Source organism: Haliotis rufescens, unplaced genomic scaffold, assembly GCF_023055435.1.
Source record: "Haliotis rufescens isolate VD_foot unplaced genomic scaffold, xgHalRufe1.0.p SCAF_7, whole genome shotgun sequence".
Classification (NCBI taxonomy): domain Eukaryota; kingdom Metazoa; phylum Mollusca; class Gastropoda; order Lepetellida; family Haliotidae; genus Haliotis; species Haliotis rufescens.
The window spans coordinates 17,051,110-17,069,382 of NW_025964361.1; the positions used below are offsets into that span (position 1 = coordinate 17,051,110).

The 18,273-nt window shown below is 38.6% G+C and overlaps 2 protein-coding genes across 7 annotated transcripts in view; one reads left to right on the forward strand and one right to left on the reverse strand.

Moving 5' to 3' along the window:
- The window catches only part of LOC124151844 (sodium/bile acid cotransporter 7-B-like), a 95,982-nt gene extending 89,700 nt beyond the window's left edge, over nucleotides 1–6,282 (reverse strand). For 4 of the 5 annotated variants that reach the window (XM_048388301.1, XM_046524499.2, XM_046524501.2 and 1 more), the window contains exons 1-2: nucleotides 6,070–6,282; nucleotides 1,068–1,150 (exon numbers count right to left, since the gene is read on the reverse strand). In XM_048388301.1, coding sequence (XP_048244258.1) covers nucleotides 1,068–1,150; nucleotides 6,070–6,169 — 183 coding nt within the window. In that variant the 5' untranslated portion in view covers nucleotides 6,170–6,282. Of the gene's footprint in view, nucleotides 1–1,067; nucleotides 1,151–3,838; nucleotides 4,973–6,069 lie in introns of those variants that run through there. The other variant, XM_046524502.2, reaches the window with a different exon arrangement.
- Nucleotides 6,283–6,318: 36 nt separating this feature from the next.
- The window catches only part of LOC124151845 (ORC ubiquitin ligase 1-like), a 45,147-nt gene continuing 33,192 nt past the window's right edge, over nucleotides 6,319–18,273 (forward strand). For both annotated transcript variants that reach the window (XM_046524504.2, XM_046524505.2), the window contains exons 1-2: nucleotides 6,319–6,592; nucleotides 12,540–12,675. In XM_046524504.2, the coding sequence (XP_046380460.1) occupies nucleotides 6,506–6,592; nucleotides 12,540–12,675 (223 nt within the window). In that variant the 5' untranslated portion in view covers nucleotides 6,319–6,505. The remainder of the gene's footprint in view (nucleotides 6,593–12,539; nucleotides 12,676–18,273) is intronic.

Consider the following 18,273-nt stretch of genomic DNA (forward strand, 5'->3'; position numbering starts at 1 on the left):
AGGCTACCATACAGTCCAGTGGATGTCCAGAACACACAACTATACAAGGCTACCAAGCAGCCCAGCTGATGTCCGGAACATACAACTATACAAGGCTACCATACAGACCAGCAAATGTCCAGAACACACAACTATACAAGGCCACCAAACAACCCAGCTGATGTCCAGAACAAACAATTATACAAGGCTACCATTCAGCCCAGCTGATGTCTGGAACAAACAACTATACAAGACTAACTCACAGCCAATCTGATGTGCAGAACACACTATACAAGACTACCATACAGCCCAGCTGATGTGCAGAACACTCAACTATACAAGGCTACCATACAGCCCAGTTGATGTGCAGAACACACTATACAAGGCTACCAAACAGCCCAACTTATGTGCAGAACACACAACTATACAAGGCTACCATACAGCCCAGCTGATGTCCAGAACAAACAACTATACAAGGCTACCATACAGCCCAGCAGATGTGCAGAACACACTATACAAGGCTACCATACAGCCCAACTTATGTGCAGAACATACAACTATACAAGGCTACCATACAGCCCAGCTGATGTGCAGAACACACAACCATACAAGTAGTCAGATAAGGTCAATAGGCTTTTCATGGGCATATCAACTCATGTTTGATATCTCTTGTACTCTCAACATGGTGTCACAACAAGGCTACCATACAGTCCAGTGGATGTCCAGAATATACAACTATACAAGGCTACCATTCAGCCTAACTGATGTCCAGAACATACAACTATACAAGGCTACCATTCAGCCTAACTGATGTCCAGAACACACAACTATACAAGGCTACCATACAGTCTAGTGGATGTCCAGAATATACAACTATACAAGGCTACCATACAGCCCAGCTGATGTGCAGAACACACAACCATACAAGTAGTCAGATAAGGTCAATAGGCTTTTCATGGGCATATCAACTCATGTTTGGTATCTCTTGTACTCTCAACATGGTGTCACAACACTTTGTAAACTTACTTGACTCTGACTGACCACTCTTAATATTTTCACGCTGAATTACAATATTCGCCAATACATACCTCAGTTTTCAATGAAAGGCCACTGTTGAAGAATATTATGGACACTCCAATGTACTTCACAGTTACCTCTGGTTTCAAGAATCCTGGTAAAAGAAAAAACTTTGTAAATAAAAAATAAAAGGCTGAAAATGTACAGTTTTATATGCTGCTAAATTCTTTCAGTAAACGATAAATTTTGCTTAATTCTACAGTCAATGACATTCCTGCTATGTCACAGCAACCTGTAAAAAATCTGTGTCAACAATGCAAAACCAGTAACAGAAAGCATCGAGAAGCAAAAGCAGTAATTGTTGTTCGCTTCAAGGGAATCTGAAAACATGAATACGAGATACACAATATATCACTTTGTTTGTATAAATCATTTAAAATTCCCTCCAAATATGTTTTTTTTCCATTATCATTTCAAAGACATCAATTATCTTTTTGTTATCGTGAATCACATTTTGTCCATTTCAAAAAAGGCACAGACATAATACCTAAATATATTCATAACAAAGTATTTTCATGAAACATTAACAGATTAGTTTGTATTATCACTGAATGGTCATATCAAGTGTTCTATTCCTTGTCGGTCATATGGCCACTGACTTGACAATTTTCTATCCTGAAAAAAAATAGAAAATTTAAACTTTGATTTTACTGCAAATGGTTTGAGTATAATCAAAATGATAAATGTGTTCTTTATAGGAAAACCTGTGTGAAGTGTTATAATAAACAAGGAGACAGCACCAGCATGAGCAGATTGATTATCAGTTCCCAGCTCAACTTGGGTATAATATTGATCAGTTTGCAAGATCAGAAGTTGATTCCATACATTGCATCATTTTTCGCATATAGGTTTTCCAGTAATATATATAGTTTATATAATCCATGTCACCAGCTTCAATTGGATGGCAGTATAAAGTACTTGTTTGGTTAATAGTTCAATAGATATAAAGTTAAGAAAGTTACCCTTCTTTGTTAATGATTTTTTAAATCTACATTGATTTATCATGGTAATATGGACTTATTTCATCTTATATGTAAAAAGGTGTTTGCATTGTATCCAAAAACAGTCGCTTCCCCATCCAAACGTTTTCCTGTATGCCCCCAAACTTTCCCATCAGAAACATATATCACCAGCTTCACAATTGACCTCATGCATGCCAAATGCAAAACACCTTTGAAACAACCCTTATTTTCAGACAACTGAACTGAATATTTTACGACGATCACTACGTCCTTGTCCTCCAAGGTTCAGGTATCCACCCATTTGTTACACACACTATTTGACCCACACACAGAAACAGCTTTGGACAGTGTTGACTGCATGGCTAATCACCTTCCTCTTATTGGACTGTCAGAAGCAGAAAAACACAACACCAGAAAACAACAGATAGTTTGGAGCATCTCTATATGTGTACTAACTCATCACTATTCAGCTCTATATTACATTATCTTAAACATTAATACAAAGAGACAAACAACATTATTATTCTCTCCCTCAACCTAACTTCAGTGTATGACTTATGGCATCCAGGTATTTCTCTGGTGTTTGTGTTCCTTGTTGGAGCTGTCCTTTTAGGTGTCTGATATTATTTTTCTGTTCTCTGTAGTCACACTTTTGGCAAGGTGGTCTTAATCAGGCCATAGTGAATAAGCCAAATGACAAGTCAGCTCTTATTTACTTAGCTATGAGATCCAGGACAGTTATTCAAAGAGTTTATGGTGTATTATTTATATCAACTCTTTAAATAACCAGTGATAACAAACCTCCGATGAGTGTGTTTATTCAGATGATGGTGTCTATTTTTGAAAAATGCAATCTAATATTTATATTTATGTCTACATGCACTTTATTCAAATTCATGTCTTACCCTTTATTGTTCACACAAAATCAATCTAAATACACACTCAATACCTCTAAAGTTTATTTACCATACTACATCACTAGTCCAGGAGTTGTGTGTAATTTGTCTTGGGAATGACAATATCAATCTGTGGGCACATGTTAGAACAAGGCATCATTAATTTATGCGACTTTGGCAGCTGACCAGCCTAAATTTCAACCTTGATAAATTGATGGAACCAGGGAGCAAGCAGGTTTTGTTTGTCGCAACATGTTTTCATGTCAACATGCACCTGGTGCAAGTTATAATCTGGTACCTTAAAATTAGCCCTGCAGGCTGTGCAGCCCCCTTTTTACAGACAAATTATATCTCAGCTGCACACTCGGCCAAGTCACTTCATGACTTGGGTATTGTGAACAATCCCCCTTTTTCCAAATCCTGGGTTCATCTCTGCAATCTGATCAGTGGTTCCCAGTGGCATGTCTCTTGTCTGGGGGAATTAGTCAATCGAAGATTGGGTTATAAATCCAGGTCTCGTGTTGTGAATGTACAGGTTTTATTGTGTTGCCATAGCTGTAGACTTAAGGGACTTGTTAATTTTTGTGGATATTAACAGATATACATTCCTCTTGAGGTAGTGATCATATGTCTTTCTTATGTACAGTCCTACGCCACCAGAAAATCTACCAAATATACTGATACGTTATGCTGGGACAGGGAAACAGACATAATCATTAAACAGATAACTGATTTTATCAACATCATACACCATTGTTTCAATTAGGCAAAATATGTCGAACCCTTCAAGAAAACATATAAAACTATTATCATTCATTTTTTATAACAGTCCTTTAATGTTCCATGATCATTTATGTAGGCATATTTGATAGATCTATGTGGCAACCTTCAAATCGAAACTGTGTCCATTGGTCTGCTGCTCACCCCTAGTGTTGGTTCTCAAGTACTGCATGAAACGAGTGGACTCCCTGGGCAGCTCTATCCATGCCAACACTACGGCTAGGGTAAAGAACTCTCCTGGTACCAGCTGGTTTCAGTGAACTAACATCATCTGACAGACAATATATTTGATCAGATGTAACCAATATTTAAATTGTTAAGTGTGCCCTTTTTGCCATCATTTCGTGCTTAAACCATGAGCGGTATCAGCTCTGATCAACCATTTTTAACCCTCTCAGTGAGATCATTTACAACAACGATTATCATCTCGGAGTTTGATTTTGACTGCATCCAAAACACAACTTTTACCTTTGAAAAAGGTAAACTTAAGGATGACTGGTTTCACTTTTGATTCAATATTCAAGTCATGTGCTTGCTCAAATGAATACTTATGTACGTCTTTAATCCCAAGATTCTCACTCATGAAGTCACAGGCTAACTTCTTTGTTCGTCCCACGACTCTCCTGACACACCCTCCAAACGGTGGATTATGATGTAGTTTCTTCTGCGCTAAGCTTCGTATCTCAGAAACTGTACTCCAAGCCTCTCAAAGTTGATCTGAAGTTCCTTATTTTCTTCTGTCAAATGAATTTGTTCTTCCATAAACTCTTCCCTAAAACTCTCAAACTTTGACTTCAAAGACTGCATCTCCTTCTGAACATAGAAACAATGTCTCCTGGCTCGTCATTATAACTTTCCCCACTTATATATATGATAAGGGAGTTTCGTTTGCTTTTCAGTTGATCCCTTCTGACTAGGAACTCTTGAGGCAGGATTCAGGGCAATGTCACAACACAGTTGTTAAAGTCTTGGTACATATGGTTTACTGATAGTTCACTGCACATGTTCTTAATTGATTTCATTTGTCATACATCCACTGTAGAATGATATCTTCCTGAACATCGCCATGTTGAGACATCAGACAGTTTAGGAAAATATGATAGATCAGAATAGGCAACAGTTGTATTAGTCTAGAAATAAACCCGCCATTCAAAATCAACGAATCAATACACATTTAAAACGATCTGGTCATGCACACACTGAAGTTGACTTTAGTTTTATCTGTATTCAAACATAACATATGTCAGAAGGAATGGGTGCATAGTCAAAAAGAAATGCGAACATTAGTGACTTGTAGTGTAACCATATAGTTCTAGATCCCATTTGTCATTAAACAAAATATCACATGACTAACCACAGGTCCGGGTAGTCAAAGTACACGAATTACCTGTCCCAGCCCTACACTACATCGTTTTATTATTTACAGGACCCTTATGTTTCCTGTAGAGGACCTAGAAATTAATAATTGGGGGTCCCCTGGACCCGCAGTTTTGTAATCTATTCTGGATCAGACAATCCAGTGACTGATATTGTGAGCAATGATCCATGCCATAGGGGTACGATGACATAAAATCAGCCAAGTCATCAAGCCCAACTACCCAATCCATTAAGTTGCCTCTTACAACAAACATAGGTTGCCTGGGTACAATTCTAACCTGGAATCCCAGGGAGAGGAAAAAGGAAAAGGATTCAAGAGATTTGAACTTTGTTGTAATCATCTTTTGTTCGGAAATTGTTTATAAACTGTCAGACGACTGATCTTGATTTAACATATAGATTTCACAACAAGTGTTCTATTGTGTTTTCAGAGAGGTTGCCAGTTGCCGGAGAGTCTTACTGTTAATGTTCATAATATGATTAGGAAATTATTTTGATAATACCTTACAATCTTTAAATAATTCGTCATCACTAAAAAAATAAATACAGAAGAAAAAGAACATATCAGTCCAAAAATATTGACCATATTTTTCATGTGTTGAAGAATCATCAATGTCATATGATGTATCTGCTAGTGTTTCAAAGTTCAACAGCAGGAATTATTTTAAGAACAGTTAATGAGATTTGAAATGATATTGATTTTTTATGAGGTGTATTTTGTTTAACTCCGCACTCAGCAATCAACAATCAGGTGGTCCATACATAATCAAGTCTGGACCAAACAATCCAGTGATTGACATAATGAGCAACTGAGATATGACATGTACATCAACCAGGTCAACGAGTCTGACATAATGGCCCCATACAGGGATGTTATATCAGTTCACCTACATGATGTCCTGGGGATTTTATTTAAGCAGGATGTGGAAGTTTATGTTTTGGTACTTATAACCACCTGTTTACATTGATATGTTAAGTGTAGAAGTGTTTTGGCCTACCTCCTTTTGCACCAATATTTGGGCTAACTTTCGCCAAAATTATCACCAGTACAATGCCTATGAGAAACCAGTTCTGAATAGCAGATCTTAACAGTGACATTATTCACACACATCCGGTTTGATGTTTTTAACACTGTTCATACTGATAAGAGAGATATGTAATATCTTCTATAACACATGGGGCGAACACAGACTGACCGACCCGGAACCGGAAGTACATATAACTATGTAGGAAGTTAGACTATTCGCCAAGCAAAACATAGTCCTGAAGTAATACTTTAATAGATGCATATTGGATGAAATTATGCTATCTTACATTGACCATTCCTAGAATGACAATTGTACATGCAAACCAAGATGCCGTATTTTGCAGATTACCACCACATTACGAAAACGTGTACTATTTTTCATGAGCAAGTGTCTTTGTTTACATTAAATGGCGGCTACGATGAATGCAAGACGGGACAAGCACTCTACAATTTCATTCACACTGCCCATTTCATGTCAGATATGTCTCGGGAAGGTATTTACATTTACTATGTTTGAAATGTCATGTTAACAGAACCGATTCACAAGATTGTTATTCCAAGGCGGCCTGCACAGTGGAATAAATACTGGTTATAATGTCTTTAGGCCCAGGTGTTCCAAGTTTTCTAACCCACTTTATTTCAACTTCAGCTCGAGGTTAGACATAGACGAGGTTCTCGCTAGGATAGAAGCGAGAACCTTATCTTGGTTAGGTAATAGCAAGTGCAAAGCGACCTGGTATGGTTGGTAAAATGTTGGCCGAATGTAAATTGCCTTCATGATTTTTCTACTGATTATTTTATCAAGACGGTGGTATTTTCATTGGAAAGGAATGTGTTTATAGAATGTGTTCGCCATCCTATAGTATAATTAAAACTGCAGGATTTGTTCACTTTACTGGGCGCACTTTTTCAGATCCAATTAGCGCTGAGGTGGCTCGAACGCGCTTCACCGGCTCTGCTAATGATGTGTTAATTAGCCGATGCTCTACCACTGGACCACGGGCGCTATCATATGTAATCAGTGCTCATTTAACGGCTCATTAGAATCCCCATCAACATGCATGCGTAATTCAGTAAAAAATGAATTGCGCATGCGTGTGACGTCACGGTCCGCTCTCCCATTCGTCTTTTCTTGAAACCACACCCGCCATTGTTTATGTCAACATGACCGACCAATGGGATTAACCGGATTAATGCTTGAAAAAGTAAGACTTTATGGTTAACCCTTGCCCAAAGCAAGCTAACCCTAAGGACCGAAAAGGGGTGTTGGATCGTAAAGACGTGTACGTTTCCCTAAGACCGAAAACGGGTGTTGGATTGTAAAGACTTGTAAGTTTCCCTAAAACCGAGAACGGCTGTTGGATCGTAAAGATGTGTAAGTTTCCCTAAGACCGAGAACGGGTGTTGGATCGTAAAGAAGTGTAAGTTTCCCTTAGACCGAAAACGGGCGTTGGATCATGAAGCGAGAGTCACCAGAGCGTGAGGCACGGTAACGGTATAACGAGACAGCGGTGGCACTATAGTGCGGTAATTGAGCGGACGGTAGAGCTCGGCTGCGCCCGGTAAACTGCATTGATGCCAAAACTGCTTATATCTAGATATTGGATATTATTTAGTATTACTTTACATTTCTCCATTGCCTCTATGATCCTATAGAGTAGTTGTGTTAGAGAAAACGTAGCTACGGGTCTGAGTCAAGACATAGCCGTTGCTAATAATTTGTTTACAGTTATGTGGCAGGATATATATTGCAAATCTATATATACGATGATTGTTGGTGCGGTTGGGTATCCTCGTGGTTAAAGTGTTCACATGTCACGCCAAGGACCGGGTTCGATTCCCAACATGGGTACAATGTGTGAAGACCTTTTCTGGTGTTCCCCCAGGCCGTGATATTGCTGGAATATTGCTAAAAGCGGTATCAAACCATATTCATTCCGCTACTCACTCTGTGATAATTGATAGTGGCAGCTAATCGAAGTGTTCGTAAAATGTCAAGTGCTTATGCGACAACCACCCATTAGAGTTACCTCCACTTTCAGGACAAACTTCCACATTTGAGATGCTTCACAAGGTAACAGTTTGATATATCCAAGAAGGCTGGCTGTACTTATATCAGGGATGTGAAATTTCTGAGGAATCGCAGAAAATCACGTTTTTTAAAACAGTAGTCCTCGGGGGAAAATCATCTGCCGTGTAAAATATAATCAAAGATTTTAAAAAAAATACTCCTAAAATATTATTGTAATTCCGGACAACCGTCACGGATTGTCCTGTTTTTGACCAGAGCTTTCAGCATCATATATCCCTTTATTGTTATTCATGACACAATACTATTATTGTCGGATCATAGGTTTTCGGACATCATATGTTTTCTATCACGAATACTTGCACTTTAACGTTGGGTGTGGCATCACACAGATATTGTCACTACTCAGATAATGGCTTGTTTTTAAGATAAAGTTGTCTTTTAGCTCACACGTGATGTTTTACACTACAGTTGTTCATGGGATTAGAGACCCATAACACAGGGATATATGTTGTATTAAAGAGGCACTGATCTAACGCAATTCCCTGGGACTGGTTGTTGCCTTTGTTATTGTTTTTTCCCCGTGAGTACCCGGATGATATAGCAGAATTCTAGACTAGTCCGCGACCTGTGCTGCGCAATTCGTACGCGCATTTGTTACTTTTATTGATGGTATAAGGGCATATGGTCACATTGATCAACAAAATGAAATACAGTTTTGGAAATAAAAAGGAAATGTAGATATCTTTGTGGGTAGCACTGGTAATGGTGACAAAGTTTTCATAAGTCACATACTTGGTAATTGTGCGATTTTCCATTTCACTATTTTGACTTGCAACACAAAGTAAATATTTCACCTGAGCATTGCTTATTTTATAATGTTTATATTTTTAGTCAAAATGTGCAAAATTTTCACTTAGGAAATTTGTTAGCGCCAAACCCGACATGGGTACAATGTGTGAAGCCCATTTCTGGTGTCCCCAGCCGCGATATTGCTGGAATATTGCTAAAAGCGGCATAAAACCATACTCACTCACTCACTGTTAACGCCAAAATATTCAGTTATTTTACAAATTGACTGAAAAATATGTCCATCTGTATTATTATGATATCGAATTCCAAACATTTTTTGTTCAATATCATCACCAAGTGCCTGAAAATGTTAGAATGAAATATTTAGACATTTTATAAATTGCCTGAGTTAATCACATTTTACACATTGACTGTAACATATACACACTTACAAAGGAAAAAACTTGTGAAAACAACGTCTATCGCACACCAAAGAACTTCCAACAAAGACGTAGAGGAACAAGAATGATTCTGTTCAATGCTACAGCAAATGTATGAAAACAAAATGCAAATATCATAATTACAACATACCAAAGTTATATGTATAATTTTAGGCAGCATCCTTGGTCGAGGAATGTATCCGTGAATAGCCGCATAAAGTAACAATATCCCAAACGTCTGCAGCTGTACAAAGAAACTTATTCTATGTAACAATCAAATATTTTAGAATATGTATATCGTTTCGGGGTGTTCTCAACTGATCACTTAGTTTGTTTCAGTTGTTTCACATAGGTGTCAAATCTCAAAGGTAAGCTGAGAAAGTCCACGTAACAACAATTTTCATAATGTCCATGGTTCTTTTAAAAAGTCCATTGAGTTAGATAGCAATGAGCAGTCAATCAACGTATTATCGGTTAACCCTTTGAACAATGTATGTTGTTTCTACATCGTTACTTAACGCCATGATATGAGTGTGTTCCCTTTGCTTTAGTAAACCTAGACATGTAAACGCTTACTTTTGACATATCCACTGTGCAAGATAACAGTGATGAATCAATCAATGTATTTTCTATTGATCCTTTGATGGCTAGGAATGATCCGTTGATTTACATTCATTCATCTCTTGCTGATCATGTGCATATTACATAACAGACATTTCACCTCACTTCAAACCTGGATTTAGATTGAATAATTACCCCAGACACAAGAAATGCCAAGTGGGAACCTTTATCAGGTAATCTGAGTGGTTCTAACACTAATTATTATACCTGTAATAAATCATTAACTGAGCATCAAGTGAATAACGATAAATACACAAGTGTAGGGTTATACTAGTAAAACATGGATGACAGTTTTTAACAAGGAAGTAGTAATTGTATTATCCACGCAATCCGAAATCCGAAAATGCTTTCACTGCAGGGATACTTGTTTGCCTTCTTCCAGCAGTGTTTCCTGCTGCCACATGCTAGTATTTGACCCTTTTATTGCCTTTAATCATGTTTGTGATTGTAAACCTGATCTTTTAATGTAAGTTGTTAGTTATTCAATGATCTTTTGTGGTTATTTACTGATTTCACATTTTAGTTCTGCACAAACTGATTTCTGGGTTAAACTTCGCTTTTCAACTTGGGAACTAACTCAAAACAATTACTATATATATTGACTGCAGCAAGCACCAGTTCATGAATTCAACTAAATTCATGGAGCTAAAGGGATTATAAATGGGAATATACATGTTTTATTTTTTGGATTCAGTAATTTTCATTATAATGGACAAAAATGCAGTGTATCGCATGTTTTTACTTTGATGCTGCACACATCCAAATGTTGCTCATCTGAACATTATCTACCATGGGACATCTCTTACAATGAATCAATTAGGTTTTTAATGATAAAGATTAACTCATGTATTTTACAGCATACCAGGCAAAAAATGCAAACAAATGCACATATCACTATGTATAGGATAAAACACGTCCCAGGGTTGTTATATTTAAAACCCGCATCCCAAGGGATTTTCCGAGGAAAAGGGTTTTAAATATCACAACAACCCAAGGGGAAGTGTTTTATCTTACTTATAAACCGAAAAAAGGAACTTTAAACAACATTTATCAACATTTTTATGTTTCTAACATACTTTCCATGAACATTAGGAAACGGGTGTAAAATATCTGTTGCTGGCATACGGATCTTGAAAAGGACATTCTAAAAAGCAGTGCAACTTATCAACGCCTCTCATACCTAGTGCTACACTCACTGGGCTACAGATACGAAGGTTGCGTGTTCGATCCTCGGGAATATAAAGAAAGTATTTGTCATTTGATTTTACATTTCATTACATGTTACAATCTGAACGGAAGTTATATTAATAAAATACCCAGGACATTATATAAAATCCCTGGGATATTATAACACATTATATAGCAAATATGACTCGAATATCCTATAAAATCCTGGGGATATTATATAAAATCCCAGGGACATTACAACGTCCCTGTTTATGAGATTTAACCCGACTGGAAAACAATAGGATGACGTCACCGGAGGTTTATAATATCAGGGTATTCTTTTTCATTTTATTTTCAATTTCCCAGTTGTCTTTATTCTTCGCTTAAAAACATGAGCCAGCTGGATGAAGTGGTTTGGTGTCTAATCAATGTAATATTTTGGTTGGAGAAAACTGTCAAGGAATGTCTGCTTTCACTTGCTATGTTTGGACAGATGTGATTCAAAGGCCAACTCACCATCATGGCATCAGTAGCCATGCTTATCGCAGTTATGCCTGTGCCTTCCTTGTTCCTCACTAACTACCGCGATATGCTTACAATATTCCTCCCACTTATCTATCACATGCTTACAATATTCCCTCCCACTTATCTGTCACATGCTTACAATATTCCCTCCCACTTATCTGTCACATGCTAACAATATTCCCTCCCACTTATCTGTCACATGCTTACAATATTCCCTCCCACTTATCTGTCACATGCTTACAATATTCCCTCCCACAAATCTGTCACATGCTTACAATATTCCCTCCCACTTATCTGTCACATGCTTACAATATTCCCTCCCACTTATCTGTCACATGCTTATAATATTCCCTCCCACTTATCTGTCACATGCTTACAATATTCCCTCCCACTTTTCTGTCACATGCTCACAATATTCCCTCCCACTTATCTGTCACATGCTTACAATATTCCCTCCCACTTATCTGTCACATGCTTACAATATTCCCTCCCACTAATTTGTCACATGCTTACAATATTCCCTCCCACTTATCTGTCACATGCTTACAATATTCCCTCCCACTAATCTGTCACATGCTTACAATATTCCCTCCCACTTATCTGTCACATGCTTACAATATTCCCTCCTACTTATCTGTCACATGCTTATAATATTCCCTCCCACTAATCTGTCACATGCTTACAATATTCCCTCCCACTTTTCTGTCACATGCTTAAATATTTCCTCCCACTTATCTGTCACATGCTTACAATATTCCCTCCCACTTATCTGTCACATGCTTACAATAGTCCCTCCCACTGATCTGTCACAAAATGAAATGTCGGTTCAATTAGAATGAACAATAGAATTTAAATATTTTGTTGCAGGTGAAGCAGCCTGTGCTGTGTCCAAACAACCATGTTTTCTGCTCCACATGCATGGATGTCTGGCTGCAGAGAATCCAGCAGTGTCCTGCTTGCCGAACACCAGTTAATTCCAGTAACCCCATTAAACATATCAAAGGTGCAGTTGGTGTCAGAACATTTTCCATAACAAAATGATGACAATATTCAGTTCATCCACAAATAAATCATAAGTAGACCATGTAAACAAATACTGTTCACTCTCTTTTGTAACAGTGTTGCCTCAACATAGTTAGCTGCTGATGACAATGCTATTTATCATGCTTATTCATCTCTCATCTTTCTGCATGTTTCTATTGACATGTTGAGTGAGTGAGTGAATCTTGTTTGCACTTCAGTCAGTGATACTCCATTCAATATTTGGACCAGGCAGAGTGCTAAATTTCCAGTTGTCCCATGTCAGCTCTTGTGAAAAGTACAGGATGCTGGGGACCTATTCTGCCCTCAAAATTAGTGGAATTCCGATGTGGCTAGACATGTAGAGACAATACAGTGGTATGATGTCTACCACTTGTCAGTGATAGAGGTTATACAGTGGTATGATGTCTACCAGTTGTCAGTGATAGAGGTTATACAGTGGTATGATGTCTACCAGTTGTCAGTGGTAGAGAATACAGTGGTATGATGTCTACCAGTTGTCAGTGGTAGAGGTTATACAGTGGTGTGATGTCTACCAGTTGTCAGTGATAGAGGTTATACAGTGGTATGATGTCTACCACTTGTCAGTGATAAAGGTTATACAGTGGTGTGATGTCTACCATTTATCAGTGATAGAGGTTATACAGTGGTATGATGTCTACCAGTTGTCAGTGGTAGAGGTTATACAGTGGTATGATGTCTACCACTTGTCAGTGGTAGAGGTTATACAGTGGTATGATGTCTACCAGTTGTCAGTGATAGAGGTTATACAGTGGTATGATGTCTACCAGTTGTCAGTGGTAGAGAATACAGTGGTATGATGTCTACCAGTTGTCAGTGGTAGAGGTTATACAGTGGTGTGATGTCTACCAGTTGTCAGTGATAGAGGTTATACAGTGGTATGATGTCTACCACTTGTCAGTGATAAAGGTTATACAGTGGTGTGATGTCTACCATTTATCAGTGATAGAGGTTATACAGTGGTATGATGTCTACCAGTTGTCAGTGGTAGAGGTTATACAGTGGTATGATGTCTACCACTTGTCAGTGGTAGAGGTTATACAGTGGTATGATGTCTACCAGTTGTCAGTGATAGAGGTTATACAGTGGTGTGATGTCTACCATTTATCAGTGATAGAGGTTATACAGTGGTATGATGTCTACCAGTTGTCAGTGGTAGAGGTTATACAGTGGTATGATGTCTACCACTTGTCAGTGGTAGAGATAATACAGTGGTATGATGTCTACCAGTTGTCAGTGGTAGAGATAATACAGTGGTATGATGTCTACCAGTTGTCAGTGATAGAGGTTATACAGTGGTATGATGTCTACCAGTTGTCAGCGGTAGAGATAATTCAGTGGTATGATGTCTACCAGTTGTCAGTGGTAGAGGTTATACAGTGGTATGATGTCTACCAGTTGTCAGTGGTAGAGGTTATACAGTGGTGTGATGTCTACCAGTTGTCAGTGGTAGAGGTTATACAGTGGTATGATGTCTACCAGTTGTCAGTGGTAGAGGTTATACAGTGGTGTGATGTCCACCACTTGTCAGTGGTAGAGGTTATACAGTGGTATGATGTCTACCAGTTGTCAGTGGTAGCGGTTATACAGTGGTATGATGTCTACCAGTTATCAGTGATAGAGGTTATACAGTGGTATGATGTCTACCAGTTGTCAGTGGTAGAGGTTATACAGTGGTATGATGTCTACCACTTGTCAGTGGTAGAGATAATACAGTGGTATGATGTCTACCAGTTGTCAGTGGTAGAGGTTATACAGTGGTGCGATGTCTATCAGATGGTAGTGGTAGAGGTTATACAGTGGTGCGATGTCTATCAGATGGCAGTGGTAGAGGTTATACAGTGGTGCGATGTCTATCAGATGGCAGTGGTAGAGGTTATATAGTGGTGCTATGTCTACCAGTTGGCAGTGGTAGAGGTTATACAGTGGTATGATGTCTACCAGTCGTCAGTGGTAGAGGTTATACAGTTGTATGATGTCTACCAGTTGTCAGTGTTAGAGGTTATACAGTGGTATGATGTCTACCAGTTGTCAGTGGTAGAGATAATACAGTGGTGCGATGTCTACCAGTTGTCAGTGGTAGAGGTTATACAGTGGTGCGATGTCTACCAGTTGTCAGTGTTAGAGGTTATACAGTGGTATGATGTCTACCAGTTGTCAGTGGTAGAGGTTATACAGTGGTATGATGTCTACCAGTTGTCAGTGGTAGAGATAAGACAGTGAACTCTCCGCTCCTAGGATGTTTTGTGAGCTGGTGACGTATCCTCATGTCACTTCCACAGTGGCCATTAACTCTTTCAACACCATTTCCCGGTAGACCGTAGTCATGTCAAGATAGTTTATTATTTTATGAACCTACCTGTCATATCATTCATTTATTAAATCTATCACATTTCACAATGTCCGAAATATGTATTCCATTTGTTTTTTACTTATCCTGCATTACTCCCTAATGCATTCACTGCTTACCTTACGACAACAAGGACAGCGCAACAGCGTTGTGACCTTGATGACAACTAAGGTCACCTTCTTCACATCACTGCTTGTCGCTGTACAGCAAGGACGTGTCCCAGTTTTTGTCTACAATTCTAAAATTCAGGGACAGAGCTCCAGATAAGCTTTTGGTGTTGTGGGTATTTTACCCATGCATTTTAAAATCATTGGGTATCATTAATTCTATCTGCGTATTCAAATTTCTGTTACCCACTAGTTTTTACACATGTGGGTATTTAAGTTAAATATTTAAAAACACTATTCATCTAGTCCCTGCAAACTGGTGTCGTGTGGGTTCGAGAGCTCTATAGGACTAAAAAATACCACGATACTTCCACAAGAAAGTGTGATGGCAAATGATCATGATGTAACTGTCATCGTGGACTTTGGCAAGGTTGACGGAATGCCCGTTTATAATTTCAAAATAAGTTGCTGATTTGCTAATCGAATACGCAGGGTAACTTCACAATATTTTGATGATACGCACAAGTTTTATTTTTGTAGCATATCTGTAATGTTCGTTGCGTATTTGATACGCTTGGATTATATTTGACTGTGTATTTCTGCATTTCTGATGCGTATTTCACGCAGATATGCAGCTTATCTGGAGCTCTGCAGGGATGTGAAATCTCCGCAGAAAGTCACGTTTTTTTAAACAGTAGACCTCGGAAAAAATCATCTTCCGCGTAAAAATAAAATGGAAGTTTTAAAAAATACACTCTGAAAAATATGATCGAAAACCGGACAATTGATCAGAGCTTTCAGCAGTAGGTTTTTGGACATCATACGTTTTCTATCACAAATACTTGCACTTTAACGTGGGGTGTGGTGCCACACAGAAATTGTAAATACTCAGTCAGATGATGGCTTGTTTTTAAGATAAAGTTGTCTAGTTTTAGCCTATAAGTGAATGAGATGTTTTACAGTTGTTCATGTGACTAGCGAGAAAGCTATGAATGTTTCTTCAGTGTCCGAAAACCCATAACATGGGGATATATGTTGTATTAATGCCTTATGTTTGCAATGGAGTTTTGTTTTTTTCAACAAAAGGTAAGTAAGTTTTTTTGTCAATATGCTTCAACATGGGGAAAGGGTCAGACATTGCATGCTTGTGACAATTGCCCTTGTGTCTGGGGGATTGGGGTTGACGTTTATGGCAGTATTGATCCCAGACCTGGCGGGTAGCCGGGTGCGCGGAAGCTATGCCCAATTTTTTAAAAGTACTGATTTAACTTTGAAATTTTACTTCATCTGCCATCTTTGTTTATTTGACTTATTGACTTTTGCCATTGACTTATTACATTTCTTGGTGTGAATGTTGTCCAAACTGCACAAAATTGCTTAAAATGCAATCAAATGTTGGCCACCATTTTGAATTATGTTACAATTGTTTGCCAGCCAAATTGTTTACAATTCTCAGCCACGTATGTATGACATATTCTTGTGTTCTTAAATACCACTAGCTTTGGCGTTACAGTGAGTTGAGTATATATAAATTATTGTATACACTTTCAACTCGTTAAAAATATGTTTGCCTATAGATTATTATCAATTCTACGGCTTTCCTCCAGCCCTGCTTCATCAAAAATTCTTTATTTGCGTAACTTATGCTTGCGCGTTGTACTAATTGTCATGGAAAAAATCTTTAAAAGATTATCATCCATGTTGGTTGTCTTCCACGCCGATGTGCTTGCCAAACTATAATGTAAATAGCTTTGACATAACATTGAGTTGTGTATATAAAAATATTGTATACACTTTCAACTCATATTTTTGCTGATAGATGATTGTTCAATTCTATGGCATTCTTCCAGTACCGTTTCATCAACAATTCTTTAATTGCGTAACTTATGCTTGTGCGTTGTACTTATTGTTGTGGAAAAAAATCTCCCAAAGATCTTTATCCACGTTTTTCGGCATGCATGCAGATGTGCTCACCAAATTCTAAATGTAATTTTTGTGTAAATCTCTCTCCAACGAGTTTTACAATAGATAGGCAGGTTACTCACAAATATATTTTGCAGTAATCCTATCGTGAGACGAGAAGAATGTCACAATCGCTGAATAGCGAAGGACATGGTTTGGTCATTACCATGCAGCCGTTATCATCGGCAGGTAATATGACGCCCGTAACTGTTACTGCAGAAGTGCACCTCCACCGAAATCAACAATACCAGAGGCTTTTGTGAGTATCGTAACTGCTCCTAATTTTCAGTCGCCTTAGACATCCAGATCTGCGATGTCGGCGTCAGCGTCTTAATGATGGGGGTAGTGCAGGCGCAAGCCATGATCCAGTCAATACCAATGAACATTGTGTCCTAGTTACCTGTGCCAAGCAAAGCGCCTGACCACTATCCAAGCGGCTCTACAATGACATCAGCGTAAAATGTTACGCAGGCGATGCATGATCAGCTTAGCGCTGTTCCAACATATCTAGCGCAGCAGATGCAAGCTCAAGTGCAAACACCGTTCCTGAACCCTAATAGGACAATGATCCAAGGGCTTCTACAATGATCCAGCGCCAAGCGCAGTGTCTGCCTACCAATCCAGGCTTCAACAATGACATCTCTGAATGTTACAGTGTACCCAGCACGTAAACAACTTTGGCACAAGTGTTAACGCCTACAAACCCTAACATATACCAAACGCCTAATGTGCTTTCTGGTACAGCATACATCTGTGGGCAGCGCTAGTACGCCAGCACGTACGGGGACATCGGCACATAACTCCTTATCCAAGCGGGTCATCAAAGCCTTTTGATAGAGGCAGCACTACGCACTGGAGCAGATTAGCGCATGTACCTTATTGGGTAGCAGACCATCTCATGTCAGTGGTGCCCACCCCGGGTAAAGAGGTAAATAAGAGGGACACCATGAGGTCATTGGATGAAGACTTCTCCAAGCTTACATTTGCTCCGTCATTTAAGACACCAACATTGTCATTGCATGCGATGGATCAGGATCTATCAGAGGATAACCCTATCCGATGAGATCATTTCCAAACTATGGTGATTTTCCTACAGCGTCAGATTGACCACATAAGAAAT